The 15,813-nt window shown below is 39.4% G+C and overlaps 1 protein-coding gene across 3 annotated transcripts in view; it reads right to left on the bottom strand.

Moving 5' to 3' along the window:
• Positions 1 to 15,813, bottom strand: part of Exoc4 (exocyst complex component 4) — a 772,455-nt gene that overhangs the window by 436,632 nt on the left and 320,010 nt on the right. The window contains exon 10 of one of the 3 annotated variants that reach the window (XM_052173404.1): positions 9,241 to 9,418. The exons of the other annotated variants lie outside the window; for them this stretch is intronic. Coding sequence (XP_052029364.1) covers positions 9,399 to 9,418 — 20 coding nt within the window. The 3' untranslated portion in view covers positions 9,241 to 9,398. Of the gene's footprint in view, positions 1 to 9,240; positions 9,419 to 15,813 lie in introns of those variants that run through there. 3 annotated transcript variants of the gene reach the window in all.

The raw sequence follows: 15,813 nt of genomic DNA, 5'->3' as shown, positions 1-15,813 counted from the left end.
AATGAGATCATATTCCAAAGAGTTGTATGAAGTACCAACTATGTATCCTTCCGCAGGGACCTGGGGGTGATAGGAATGTCCAGGCCGTTTGGTTGCTTCTGTCTAAAACCTTGACATTATTTTCTGTTCACCTTCATACATTATCTCATCAGATCCACCAGATATCTTACCAAGCCATATTTCAAAATGAAGAATATTGTTACTTCTCACCACCCTCAGACACAGCTACACCATGGAGTGGTAACACCAATGGTACTATTACAATGCAAGTCTCTCCTAAGCACTCTCTTTCTTCTTCATGATGCTCTAAAACTTTCCTTTTTTCTTTGTAATAAAAGCCAAATCCCTTTTAATGATCTATAAAAACAAGTCCACTCCTCCTGGCCTTGTGATTTTCTGAATTCATTGCTCAATCTTCCCTGCCTCAGTCTGTTCCCATCACAATGCCACTGTGTCACTTTACACATAGCACAGACCCATCTGTCTTAGAACCCCTGCTAAGTACATTCCCTCTGTCCAATGGTCTCCCCTGGAACTGGCAAACTCACTATCTTACCTACTTCACATCTTAGTCCTTTCTGGACATATAGGACAAGAGAATGCAATATAGGTAACCTCAGGTGAAAGTTCAATTCATTTTCTACTACGCACATATTCCCACATATCAACAACTAACACCGTTGAACTAAGTTCCAGAAACCCAGGTGTCGTGATGTAAGTCAGTGGAAGAGACGGCAGAGAAAACAACTCTACCAAAATGAAACATTTATACCATCTCATACCTCACGGACAAACAAAACCGCTGAAAGTAGACAACTGTAGATGTCACTCATCATGATAATGACAATTTTTTAAGGAAAATGAATAATAAATTTGGTCAGTACTGTAGGGGAAAGGAAAACATTCAGTATTTAAAATTTATTAGAAAGCCTACTGTATGTCAGGCACTAGGACAGGAACTAGGAAATAAAAAGATCATGAAGGTGAAACCTTTTTTTGTAGCATTAGACATGACTTATTTCTGGGCTTGAAGAGAAGTCCCCCCGCCCCCAATCCCAGGAGTGCTATCTGGTACACTGAAGGATGGAAGGAGGTAGTCGCAGGAATGGGAAATGACAGAGCATGGAGAATATTCAGTGTGGAGTAAACAAAGAGGGAAAGGAAGAGGAAGAGATCCAGGTCACAGAGTGCCTGTGCAGGTAATTCAAAAACAACTTCCTCTTCATTCAAAACAATAGGAACTGTTATGACTGACCATATCTGCAAAAGCAGAGTGACCTTGCACAAGGCTCAGCTTAACTTACCCACACATGGGATTGTTCAAGTGCCTTCCTATCTGCTCTGAAGCAAAAGCCCTAAATCAGTAACCCCACACACGAGCCAGTAGAGACAAGCTCTGGAGCAACCACGGAGCAGAGTAAGGTAGGCAATCCTCTCACCTGATAGCCACGCCTACCACAGCATTTCACTGGCTAACCTCCATCTCTACAAAGATGCTGCTACCCCATCTGGCCCTTCCAACATTCTCAAAAGTCTTGCTTCTGATTCTGACCAACTTGTTGACAGACTTAAAGCCTCTCTCAGTTAGACAATGTTTTTATCCTATGAATACTACTTTTTTCACTGGAGTCTCCATCTGGATATTTCCTCACTCCCAAGAAGCAGCCAGTCTAGCAGCTTTATCATTTGAATGGTATTTTCATAAATACTAATCTTGCTATGGTAGCATCCATTCCTTTGTGCCGTAACACCCAATCATCCTCTGTTACCATCTATTAAACTTGTTTCCCCTGTTTACTAATTTTTCCCACAAAAGCATACTATCTAGACTATGATATGACTAAAGTCAGCACTTATGGTCTTAGATGGTCTTCTAAAAGTTGGAAAGTCTCTTGTGCAACAGCCTTGCATGTTTCCCTTCAGCCAGCCACTGAGGAAGCATCAGCTGCAGGGAGTGGTGCCCAAGCGCCCTCCACCTGTCTGCCCCTGATGAGCAGGCTGGTGGCAGTCTTTGATGTAGGTCAACAAGAAGTTGGAGAGACAAGTCATAGGCCTCACACCTGCGATCTCATCTGGGCATGTTGCTTTACAAAAAAAGGGGCATTTTAAAGAAAACAGACATCAGTAAACCAGACACCCTTTACATCCCTGTTTCTAGATAAACAAACTATATCTCCAGGCACTTGAACGTCCACATTTCAGACAGGGTTTCCAAATCAAAGCTAATGCCGAAGCTTATTAGAAGATGTGAAAATATAGTGTGGAAAGAAAAATTCTGTCTCAAAATATTCAAGAGAAAAGAACTGATATATTAATGTGACAGAAATGCAATTTCACTTAATGATGCATGCTTATAGGAAGAAGACCGATTTAAAAAAAAATCAGTTCTTCTTTTTCAAAAATCACTGCCAAGTCCTCATACAGTTCAAAATAAATTATTAGATAATCTTAAATTTTGAAAAGAATGAAAAAACAATAATGCAAATATATGCAAAAATTAAATACATTTGTAGCTACTTGTATTCTCATGCTAATTATGTCCCCCGCAAAACCTGTTTGCACAATCGCACAAATAAGAAACTGAGGAACCCTGCCCCTAGTTGGTTCCAACTGTTAAGTAAAGATGCAGACAGAACTTTTAGGATTCCTGGGCTAGGGATACACTGGAGAAGGAAAGAGAGAGATATGCCAGGACAGGAAAAGGTGGGGAGAAGCAATGCCAAGCCTCAGTGGGCCCAGGGCAACAAAGATAGAATATGGATTTTATTAAGGATTATTAGAGAAAGGTAGATTAGTCATGCGGAGGTAAGGAAGTGGCCAAGCCACTGAGCATTTTAAGGCATATATAAATGTAGTCTCTATATGGGCCTTTTATTCAGGCACACAGAACACTGGGGCGGTAGTAAGGAATGCCACGCCCCTGTGGGGATCAATTTGAGTAGATTGATTGGTTACTGCTACATATATTCTCTACATAAACAAAAAAATAGGTGGTGTGTGTGTGTGTGTGAATATATGCAGATAACTACCTCTAGTAATGTATATATGTATCATCTGGTTGGATTTGGATCATCAGATTTGAATTCATATAATATAGCAAGATAGTTCAGCCAATAAAAAGAAATGTGTGTTCAATGATATGAATTCAATAAGAGATATATCTCTACAAGTAAGATAATATTAAAGCCAAATATTTCATTTATTAATAAAGAGTCTGCTTGTAAAAGATTAGCTTGTAGATAATCCCTCAGACAGCATTTGGTTGTTGTTTTGGAGGTCTCTTGTTTGTTTGTTTGTTTTCTTACTCTGGGAAATCAGGTCTCACCCTGTAAACCAGGTTAGCTTTAAACTCTCAATCTTCCTCTGAAGTATGCTGGTGCTAGGATTTTAGAAGTAGGTTACCATATCTAGTTGGTCATTTTTTTTTCTTAGTTATAAGGGCACACATACTTTCTAGTATTTTATATAAACCACAATTCTCTACTTAGAAAAATGTACATGCACATGCAGACAAAATGATCAAACAATGCCAGTGTACAGATAGTCTGGGTAGCACCAGCAAACTCCAATGCCAAGAGCACACGGTGGCCCTCCTGCTGCCATGGAACACAGCAGTGGACAGAGGGATATGCTGTGGACACACTGGGACACACTGCAGCTTCCACAACCACATGGTTTCTATGATTTGTTTTTTATTTTCTTTTGCGGGGGAGGTTGGAAGGGTGGAGGGCAGATATGAGGATGGGGAGATGAGTGGGACTGGGATGAACAATGGGAACCACAGAAGAATCAGTGAAATGCTGGGTAAAAACAAAACTTCAACAGCTCTGTGTCCTCCTTGAGTCTATCCTTGGAGCAGAGTGTAAAAATTTTCTATCATTATGAACATTTTCAATCAGTAAATCGTAAATGAAGTCAAAATGAATAATTGTGCAACATTTCCATGGTATTCAGGATAATACTAACCGAGCATTAAAACTGAAGTTATCTAAATGTGTGGATTAATTTTTAAAGATGCATATTTAGATAAAAAGAATAAAATTCCATAAAGTCTGGGAATTGGTACAGTGGGAAATAGAGTAATTATAGTTTTTTGTAAACAAATGTGGATGAGTATATAACAAACACAGATGTAGTCACACATATGCACACACATGTATGCCTTCATGCAGTCACACACATGAACATACCCAAACATGTACACATGACTGCAAACACATATGCATACTACTACTCAGACTTCTTTAATCCCAGCATTCAGGAAACAGAGGCAGTGTTAACTTTGAATTTCTTCCTAATACACACAAATAAAGCCTGTACAAATGCATAATTATGTTTACACAAATAATAACTATTATTTTCATAAAACAAAAAGTTTTTAATAAAGCCACATATATGTTTTAACATAGCATATTTAAATACTACACTAGTATTAAAAAATCAATATTCAAAACATGAAGAAAATTTACCTGCATAGACCCAAAGTAAAATGTTCTCCTAATCAAAAGTATTATTAAAAGTAATCAAAACCCTTTATGACCATTATGTGCAATATCAATTGTGCTTCTATTAAAGTGACACCTTTCAGATAAGCGCCTGACTTTAGAGCTGGCAAATACCATATAACAAGTGAGCTGTGACTCCTGAGCAGCAGCAGGCTACGCTAGGACAGCTTTGTCTGTGCTCTGAAGCACTAAGTGTAACAGAGCAGCTTAGGGTTGGCAGGGGATAGTCTCAGAGGAACCTGAGTAATGGACTCACTGATTTATATATATGCATGGAAGCTCCCCAAATAAGGAGTATGTTGAAGACAAAGCTTTGCCACGGGTAGCAACTAGTTACAGCTTATTATAAATGGAGAAAGATTTACATTCTGCCCACAGAAAAAAACATTGCCTGCCTTAGCTAGGCATTAAATCTCAGATTTTAATACTTGATTTCTTCTTCATTTTCAGAGTTTGGGGGAGGAGTTGAATGTGTTACCTTCCCCTTCCCCAGGAACTAGGAAAATCTTTTAGAGGTCTATTTATCTCAGTCTTCCATAAAAAGGCCTAAATTTCTGTGTAGTCAAGAACACACACACACACACACACACACACACACACACACACATATATATTCTTTGAAAATCTAAGGAACCGAGATGAGATAAGGCTCATTAGATTCATCCTCCTCTTGTCTCAAGGAAAGATTTTCCATAACATGCTTCTTTCGTTCAATAAAAGCCAGTCCTGAACTCAGATCAATCTGTACAGATAAAACTAAACCCCATAGATCTGCAGAATACAAACTCACAGGAAATACTAGCTTAAGAGTCTGAATGTCTACAAGTAGAAGCATACTGTATCTATTAAAAAATGTTTTTACTGTTTATTTTCATCGTTTCCCTTGAGATAAATCAGGACTGAAGAGATGATTCTGCATTTAAGATTATCTAACTATTCTTGTAAAGGATGCAAATTCTGTTCCCAGTACCTGTGCTAGGGATCTCAACCCCTTAATCCCAGGCTCCAGAAAGCCCAACACCCTCTTTAGGCCTCCATGGGCAATACACACACACACACACACACACACACAGAGAGAGAGAGAGAGAGAGAGAGAGAGAGAGAGAGAGAGAGAGAGAGAGAGAGAGAGAAAGAGAGAGAGAGAGAGAGAGAAACAGAGAAACACACAGAGAGAAACAGAGAGAGAGAGAAAAGTGAGAGGTAGAGAGGAGAGAGAGGGAGATAGACAGAGACAGAGTATATATGAAACAGATACATATGCAGAAACATAATAAAAGTAAATAACAAAAATATTAACAATAATACATTGTAATTTCAAAAATGTAGTATACAGTCACATAAAATGACTTGATAAAATCAATTTTACTTCCCCAATCTGCATTTGGCAAATAGTAAGTACAATCAGCAGAACCATGCAGCTCACTTTTCTTTCTACGAAATCTGTTTTATCCTGCAGTTGGATGGATCGTTTGCTTTCTGCTCGCCATTGAACCAAAGAGAGAAGGAGTGGCTAGGAGGATGGGCACTAATGTGCGGAATGCAAGAAGCTGACGGTGTATGGTTGATGCTTCTCGTGAGAGAGTGATAGGCATCTGACCTTTTGAAAGCACTGTGGGGAAGTATCAGCCTTAAGAAAAGCGCCTATGCTGCCCATGGTAGGCTTGCCCCCCTCTTACTCAACACAATCCCATGGAAAGGCTAAACTCTCAGGAGCACAGCTTGGTCACCGACTGACTAAATCTCTAACTCAGTGCTAGGAGATGCTGACATTGCTCAAGACACTCTTAGGAGGTCTGGGCAATTCTGACTCCCAATACAGTCTCCTTTAAAATCCTGTATGACAGGAATTGAAATAAGTTATGGTTCAATGTTTCAAAACCTAATTTATTAGTCGTTCCCATTCTGTTCACAGAAAGCCACAGTACGCCTTGTACACCCACTGGCTGCCTTGAAGTCTGAGGTCTAAGCTTTTCACTTTACCAATGGATCAGCTTGTCAGCAGAAAACAAACTCTCAGGGAATTCTAGTAGGAGAACGGTAAGTTCACATGTGGTAGTTCTCTTTTCATCTATATAAAGCACATAAAATTCAATCCCCAAGACCAGGCCTGTATAGCAGAAGCTTAATTTATGCATTTAAAGCAGGAACAAGGAAAGCAGTCTCATGGGTGAAGAGTGAGTTCAGTGCTTTATAAAATGGAAAGGCCTATTCAGTGATGCTGTTTAGGATAAAAGGGTCTATAGTGACAAGGCCAGATGTTAGGCCTGGGCTGGAGAATGGATGCAGGACCACACCGGGGATGACCGGGATGTAAAAACGTTGGATGAGCAGCAATGTTGCTCAGATGTTTGGATACCTTCATGTTTATAGTATACGTCCAGGGGTTCGGTCCATGCTTCCCACAGAGCAGGATGCACACTGACACTGAGCTACTTAAACTGAGGAAGGCAGTCCTCCAGAGGCCTAGTATTAAACACTTAGATCACAGGGTATACAGGAAAAAAAAGAACCTTGAAGAGGTGGAAGCTAGCAAGAGGTCTACAGACATCTGAAGACGTGTTCTCAGGGAACTAGAGACTTTGGCCTTTTTTCCTCCTTGAACATGAACAGATCAGTTTGTTCTATGACATGCATCTGACCATTAACATATATCACCCCTAACTCAAAGAATAAAAGCATTGGGCTCACCTAAGCATGCATTCACTTCACTAAAAGAATGAGAAAAACAAAGCCTGCTTCTAAGTTGTAAGCAGATGATCTCAGGTATTTTGTTATAGTGGCAGAAAGCAAAAGTACAGATAGGCAGTCCTGGGTACTTTGTCATAGCTGGCATGAATAAAGGAAAGGCTGATGAGATGAAACTGACCACAGAGCAAACCTGCTGAAGATCTAAGCAATTAAGAAACATGGGAAGACAGGAAGCAAGCTCAGCTCTGAGCCTTCCCCTTTATGTCAGTGGTAGAGCGAGGAGCAATTATCACTCATCACCTCCCTCCCTAAAGGAGTAGCACTGAATGACAAAGTTCACTGCCCCTCCTTAAAACATGTCCATCACTTAGCTTTCAGGACCTAACTACCCCTCCTTAAAACACTTCCCTCACTTAGCTTACAGGACCTTACACTCTTTCAACTCCCCTAAGACTCAGACCTTTTCAGGAGCTCGTCCCCTCATTTTTCTGAACCATTGTCATTTAAGTTCTCCAGGGTCAACCTTCTCAGCCTTTCTCTGCTACATCTATGCTCTACAGAGGACTCTGTTTAACCTTGGTGGCTTTAAATATCATCTATATGATAATGACTTTACAATTTATATCTCCAGTACAGACCTCCTTGCTGAACTCCAGATTAGCATGTCCAAGTGCCTACTTAGAACTTTCCCTGGAATTTAGTATCTGCTAATGTAATTTCCTACATCAAAAAACAAATTCAAACATACCCCTCTTTGTCTATTTCCTAGCAGTCACACGTACCTTGGGGAGGGTTGGGGGATGCATACAGTTTTGATTCACATGACTGTAGGGCTTAATTTTTAAAGCATTATGCAAAGTGGCAAAGAAAAAAACACAAAGGCCACATAGTATATGATCCCATTTATGCTTAATGTCCACATTAGGCAAATCCACAGAGACAGAAAACAAATTGGTTGTTCCCACGGCTAAGGAAAGGAGGGATGGAAAGTCATTATTAATGGATAGGGGTGCATCTTTTAAAAGGAGCATAGTGTAGAATTACACAGCAATGATGGCTGTATAGCTCTAAAACATGATGAAGATCATCATGTCATTTATGAATTTTGCAGCAATAAATATTCAAAATAAAATAAAAACATTAAGACAGCAGGAACTTCTATTGTTCTTTGTTTCTGTATCTGAAACATCTAACATAGTTCTTGATAACTGTGGACACTCAGAAAATGCCTGCATAAGAGCTGACAAATCAATCCCCAAACCGATACATATGGATTCGCCTACTATTTTTCTGGTCTTTTTTTTTTTTTTTTCATGTAGTAAATCTAATGATATGTAGACAAAATGCAGTGGTATGACCAGAAGCCCATTGTTCATCTTAAAAAAAAAAAATCCCAGATGCTAATGTAAAGATGGGACTGCAGCTGGCTGAGAGCATTACGGAATCCAATTTTTTAATTCAGAGCTCTTGCAAGGTAAAATAACTTCAATTATTCCAGAATTTGTGTAGCGTTGGAGTTAGTTTTTAAATTATCTTTTGTAAAGCACAAAAGGTATGTACTACATCATTCCAGATAGGCATTACAAACCTATTTTGTATATGGAACAGGGATAGATAACAAACGCCAAGGCATGGTGCCACACCAAGAAGTTTATAACTTATAAGGATAGAAAAGAAATAATCATTGCATACAAAGATCCCAAATATAAAGGCCTAGCAAGTTAAAGAACAAAATGATGTTGTTTTAATTTTGTAGCAATTGATAAAAATTACATATTCAAAAGAATATTTAAAAACTGGCAATTTTACTCAATGTGGAATATATCATTATTAAACGGAGTATATGTAGATATTCAATCATCAGGGCTTTTTAAAAAGGCACTCATAATTCTATATTTCTTAAAACCTAAAGAGCAACCCCTCTAACATACAAACACACACACACACACACACACACACACACACACACACACACACACACACAAATATATACACCTATTTTAATTACAGAAAATGCAGGCAAAGGGACCATTCTAACACTGGGTTTTCCCCAGATGTTCACTGCCAAAGCACAGTCCATGCCTCTCAGGAAGAAAAGCCGAACTGAAAATAAAATGGATGAGTCTCTAGACTTTGCCCTGATATATCGACTTCTTCAGCCTGTTCATCCATAATCTCTCCGAGATGAATTTCTCTCCCTTCTCATCATGGCAGCTTTGTTTGGTCTGAAATTCAATCACAGATGAATTAGGCTTTAGGAACCATTCCCACTCTAGTTCTGTAGTCACATCAGAAACCCTGGACCCTGTGTTAATTTTGTTACAGCTTTTAGTTCTCACATTTCAATGCAAAATCACTTCCCCCTGGAGAATGCCACTGATATTGGCAAGAAAGCACAAGGGGCTGCCACACAACTCAATCCCAATAACAACCGGGAAACTCAAGCCTCGGCAGACATCAGTAATCACGGGAAAACAGCCAGAACTTTAATCACAATTCTTTCACAAACAGCCAGGGATTTCAAAATGCTGTTATTCCAGGATATGACCCTAATACAGTGCTTAATCAAAGCCATTGCCAGTACAAGAACAACCTGCAGACTTTAATGAAAACCAATTTCATAAGAGTCAGTGTGTCAGCATCATGCTGCATCCAATTTAGAAAAGCACCAAGAGCTGTACATACCATTTATATGTACACATATACACACTGTCAATAGCTGAAAATTTGTTTATGATTCCAAATACCACCTCTGAATAGGAGAGCATGAATGCATTCAATTACACAGACACAGAGACAGATATCCATGTACACACAGATCACTCCCCACGTTTGGGCATGGAGTCATACAAACAACACTGTTTTGTCAACAAGCTTACTGGGATATGCGAACCCATAAACTAGTAGCCAGCTGTCTGGGCAGGTGCAGGATCTGGATTGAATTGCCCTGGGCCTCAGAGGATGGTGTGCAGACTTTCTTTTATACTAAAATTTGGTTCAGACCATTTTTCAGTGCCAAGTCTTGGCTGGCAATAGACACAAATCCCAGATGTTCGTGAAACTAGGTAGCTTGACTTAACTCTGCCACTAGTTCTATTTTTAGGCAGTGTCCTGGTAAGATATAGGACATGATGAGACCTTAAGACACAGCAGCTGCCTCAATTGCTAGTGCAGAAAGAACATAGTGGAGCAGTTCTGATGGTGGGGGAGGAGATGGAAAAGGTGCTCACCAGCAGATCTCTCCACAGGCTCTCTAGTCACACAGCTTTCTGTTCCCTCAACTACACAGAAACAGGAAGAAAGGGGAGAGGGCCATGAGATGGCAAAAAGGAGGCTGTCACAAGGGCTTTTGTTGATTTTTCTAGATCAACAGTTTAGAGATTACAAACTATTAGACTGGAAAGAAATGGATTATTTCACCTAAACTTGCCACTAAAAATTGGAAGTGGTCCTCCTTTCTAGTAGAACTGCCACTACTCTAAGACAGTAACCCAAACCAAGGATACTATCAATCAAAAAACTCAGCACTTCCATGAGTTTCAAAATAAGAAATAGAATCAATGTACCTCTGACAGAACAACCTTGATCATAAGGGGGTTAAGGAAAAAGAACAAAACAAAGAAACTATTACCATCATCACCATCATTACCACCACCACCACCACCACCACCACCACCACCACCACCACCACCACCCTCTTATTTGGTTGGTTTGGTTTGGTTTTTGAGATAGGGTTTATCTGTATAGCTCTGACTGTCCTGGAACTGTGTAGACCAGGTTGGCTTTGAATTTAGAGAGATCTGCCTCCAAGTGTTGCAATTAAAGGCATGTACCACGAGTGATCTGCATCCTTTTATTGACTTTAGAAAGATAACACATAAACAAGGCAAAGCATACCAATGAACCATTTATTTCTGTATTTCTGTGAACTCATGCCAGAACAATCTTTAGGTGGTTATTCCCAGGATAAATGATTCGTAGCAAACTTGGTTACTAACGTATATTAAGTTTGTGTTTTTCCTGTCATACTGGAAATGTTCTAAAGAAACTATTCTTAGATTTCCAGAATGAACATTGTACTGTTAGGAAACTAAGTTAACAGTGCTTAAATCAAGAACTCTACACTGGAAGAAGGGATAGACACTTTTCTGCCTGATAAAATATGAGGGACATTCACCACAAAATTCTAAAACTTATTTTACTCTCTACCAGATGTATTCTTTTTTTTTTTTAACTTTCTGTACTTTTGATTCTTGAATTACAAATCTTAGACCATGAGAGATGCGCATGTGAAGGCAAACAATGACGTATTTTCTAAATCATTTTACATTTCCCTTGCCTCTCCTTTAACCTTTGGAAATGGGTGCCGTTCTCTTTAGTGAAGTTCTTCCCGTGACTTCCACACTGGCACTCAGAAAAGTGGTAGACAGTACAGTTTTTATTTCATTAAGAAACATCATACTAAGTGAGGTAACCCAGACTCAAAAGGTGAATCATGGTATGCACTCACTAATAAGTGGATATTAACCTAGAAAACTGGAATACCCAAAACATAATCTACACATCAAATGAGGTACAAGAAGAAAGGGAGAGTGGCCCCTTGTTCTGGAAAGACTCAGTGAAGCAGTATTCAGCAAAACCAGAACAGGGAAGTGGGAAGGGGTGGGTGGGAGGACAGGGGGAGAGAAGGGGGCTTATGGGACTTTTGGGGAGTGGGGGGCTAGAAAAGGGGAAATTATTTGAAATGTAAATAAATTATATCGAATTAAAAAAAAAAAAGAAAAGAAAGGGAATCCTTTACAGTAAGGCAGGGACTCAATGTCCAAACTGCCTTTACAATGACACTCTCGGGGAGTATCACAAGAATTGAGGTAAAGCAACTCTTACCAGTGCTGTCATAAAGAAAACATGAAGCCCAAGGGGAGCACATGAGCAAAACCCAATCTGTGGCTAGAAATGGAAGACACTCCATGGACTATTTCAAGATCACAAAAGTCCTGCACTTATTACTGCTCTGTAATTTGCTTGTGTGCTATTCTGAAAAATAATGTCAACGTGAACATAAATTTGTGCTATACGGAATAAACACCATATCTCTTTCCCTTGCTCCCTCATCATACACACCAAAATAATGAAATAAGTTTTGAACAGAGCACACATCATACAACATCAAGGAAAATATTTTGTTTCTGTTATTCTACCTTAGAACAAACCAGTGTCCAGAAAGTACACACGGATGATGTGAAAGTGAATGTTAGAAAGTCTAATATAGATTTATCATCAAAGACAAAGAAAAAGCATCATATTCACTAAGGTCATAACATGAAGATGAAACGACACAATTAGCTTTCAAACAGAATTAACTAAATTAATTAATTAAGGCTAGCAAAGATTAAGGAGAAGTTGGAGAATATCTTGGCAAGGGGGAGAGAAAAGACTCTTGAAACAGAAATGTGGGGGGAAATAGCATACAACAAGACAATATGGTAAGAACATAAAAGACGGCTTTATTCATCTTTAAAACTTGTAGCCTGGCTGTCTTTTGAGAGGTTCAACCCAACACCTGACTCAGAGAGATGCAGATACCCAGAGGCAAACAGCACATGGAGCTCGGGGACTCTTACACAAGAATAGGAGGAAGGACTGCAGCCCCTAAAGGGATAGGAAATCCACAAGAAGCCCAACAGAAACAACTAACCTGGACCTTGGTGCTCTGAGAGACTGGACACCCTAACAACGAACATACATGGACTGGACCTAGGTCTCTCTCTCTCTCTCTCTCTCTCTCTCTCACACACACACACACACACACACACACACACACACACAGAGTAGATATACAGCTTGGTCTTCATGTGAGTCTGGAAAAATTTGAGTGGGAGCTACCCCAAAATCTGTTGCCTACAGAAACCTAGCATAACTGTCCTGTGAGAAGTTCCACCCAACAGCCAATGGAAAGAGATGTAGAGTCTCACACCCAAACATAAGATGAACCTCAGGAAGCCTTACTGAGGAGATGGGAGAAGGATTGAGGGACGAGAAGAAGGCAGGGACTCCACAGTAGACTAACAGAGTCCACTAACGTGGACCCTTGGGGGCTCCCAGAGACTGAACCACCAACCAAAGAGCAAGAGCATGCTGGGCCTATGCATCCTATACATATGAGCAGATGAGCAGCTCTGTCTTCAGGCAGGTTGTCCAACAACTAGAACCAGGGCTGTCCCTTTGCCTGTTGCCTGCCTCCTGTGGATCCCATGTTCCTACATGGATCACCTCATATAGCTTCAGTGTGAGAGGATGTTCTAAGACCCACAGCAACTTGGTGTGTGTGTGTGTGTGTGTGTGTGTGCGCGCGCGCGCGCGCGCGCATGTGCGCGTGTGTTGGAGGGGGAGGCGGGTGACACCCATAGAGGAGCTTCCCCATCTCAAAGAAGAAGGGGAAGATGGAATGGAGGAAAGATTTACATGATAGGGTAGTGGGGGGATAGGAAGGACTGATATTGGGTTGTAAATTAAATGAATAAATAAATGAATGAGTAAATAAATAAACATTTCTTTTATTCTTTCATTTTTATTTTTTATATATATTTTTTATTTTCTATATTCTTTGTTTACAATCCAAAAGTTTTCCCCTTCACCAGTTCCCCTCTCCCCATATGTCCCATAAGTCCTCTTCTCTCCATCCAGTCTCCTATCTTTCCCTCTCCCTTTTCTCTGTCCTGGTACTCTCCTACCATACTGGATCAAGCCTTTCCAGGATTAGGGCCCTCTTCTTCCTTCTTCATGGGAATCATTTGATATGCTAATTGTATCTTCAGTGTTCAGAGCATCAGGGCTAACTAATATCCACTTATCAATGATTGCATTCCATGAGTATTCTTTTGTGACTGTGATATCCCGCTTAGGATGATATTTTCCAGTTCCATCCATTTGCCTAAAAGAATTCATGAATTCATTGTTTTTAATTGCTGAGTAGTATTCCATTGTGTAAATATACCACATTTTCTGTATCCATTCCTCCATTGAGGGACCGCTGGGTTCTTTCCAGCTTCTAGATATTATAAATAAGGCTGCTATGAACATAATGGAGCATGTGTCTTTATTGCATGCTGGGGAATCCTCTGGGTACATGCCCAGGAGAGGTATAGCAGGGTCTTCCGGAAATGTCATGTCTAGTTTTCTTAGGAACTGCCAGACTGATTTCCAGAGTGGTTGTACCATCTTACAATCCCACCAGCAGTGAAAGAGTGTTCCTCTTTCTCCACATCCTCACCAACACCTGCTGTCTCTTGAGTTTTTAACCTTAGCCATTCTGACTGGTGTGAAGTGAAATCTCAGGGTTGTTTTGATTTGCATTTCCCTAATGGCTAATGATTTTGAGCATTTCTTAAGGTGCTTCTCAGCCATCTGAATTTCTTCAGGTGAAAATTTTTTGTTTAAGTCTATACCCCATTTTTTAATAGGGTTATTTGGTTCCCTGGTGTCTAACTTCTTGAGTTCTTTGTATATATTGGATATTAGCCCTCTATCAGATGTAGGGTTGGTGAAGATCTTTACCCAATTTGTTGGTTGCCATTTTATCCTTTTGATGGTGTCCTTTGCCTTACAGAAACTTTGTAATTTTATGAGATCCCATTTGTCAATTCTTGATCTTAGAGCATAAGTTATTGGTGTTCTGTTCTGTTGCTACAGCGACAGTGTGGGAACAAACACATATGCACAAGTGTTACAATTCATAAACATGCAAAGAGAAACTTTCAGTGCCTCAGAAACCAAAGATACTAAGAGGTCAAGTCCTGTGTTAAAACAATGAAGCCTTCTAATGTGCTGATTACTGGAAATATGACGTGAGTTCTACATACCATTTTAAATTTTCAGGAACTAAATAGAAGCAGAAGATGAATTTTATTAGTGACTATTATCTTTAACCTATAAAGACCATATCATAGTGTAGCTGAAGATTAAAAATTGTGAGATTATACTTTTATAATAACTTTTTAAAATCAAGTCCCACTTTATACTTAAAGCAAAATAGCTTCAGATGTTACATTTTTATTAGAAGTACTCATTTGTTTTTAAATTCCATAAAATTTAGTTTAATAATAAGTCACATGTAAAGTTGTTCCAGAAATGATAAAAACTTTCCAGTGACTGAATCAGACATTTTAAACTCAGCAAAATTGCAAATTCTGTTAATTAGTACTTTAGCCACATTTTAAGTAGTCAATAAAATTGTGTACACATGGCTAGCATGCTAGCCAAACAGCCACACACATATTGGACATTAATCTACTGAGAATACCACCGCTTTCAAAAGGTCAAGTTGAGGCAAATAAATTCAAATATTAAGTAATTGGACCTCTGTCTAGTAACACAATTTGCAGGTGACTAAATGGGGGAAGAGACTATTACTTATGACAAATAATTATTCTCTTTTGCCTGTTGCTTGAGTATCTTTGAATTACAACTGTATATATATGGCTCTGCCCTAAAGTTACATTGGGTTAGCTTAGGCTAATACAACATAAACAACAATCTAATGTGCTTCCATTTTAAAACCTTCCTGAAAAAATAAATGGTATATGTCATTCTTGTTTTGTCCTTTCTGTCATTCTGTAGC

Source organism: Apodemus sylvaticus, chromosome 2, assembly GCF_947179515.1.
Source record: "Apodemus sylvaticus chromosome 2, mApoSyl1.1, whole genome shotgun sequence".
Classification (NCBI taxonomy): domain Eukaryota; kingdom Metazoa; phylum Chordata; class Mammalia; order Rodentia; family Muridae; genus Apodemus; species Apodemus sylvaticus.
Note: the sequence above shows the minus strand (reverse complement) of the source record. Positions and strands in the feature narration are given on the sequence as shown.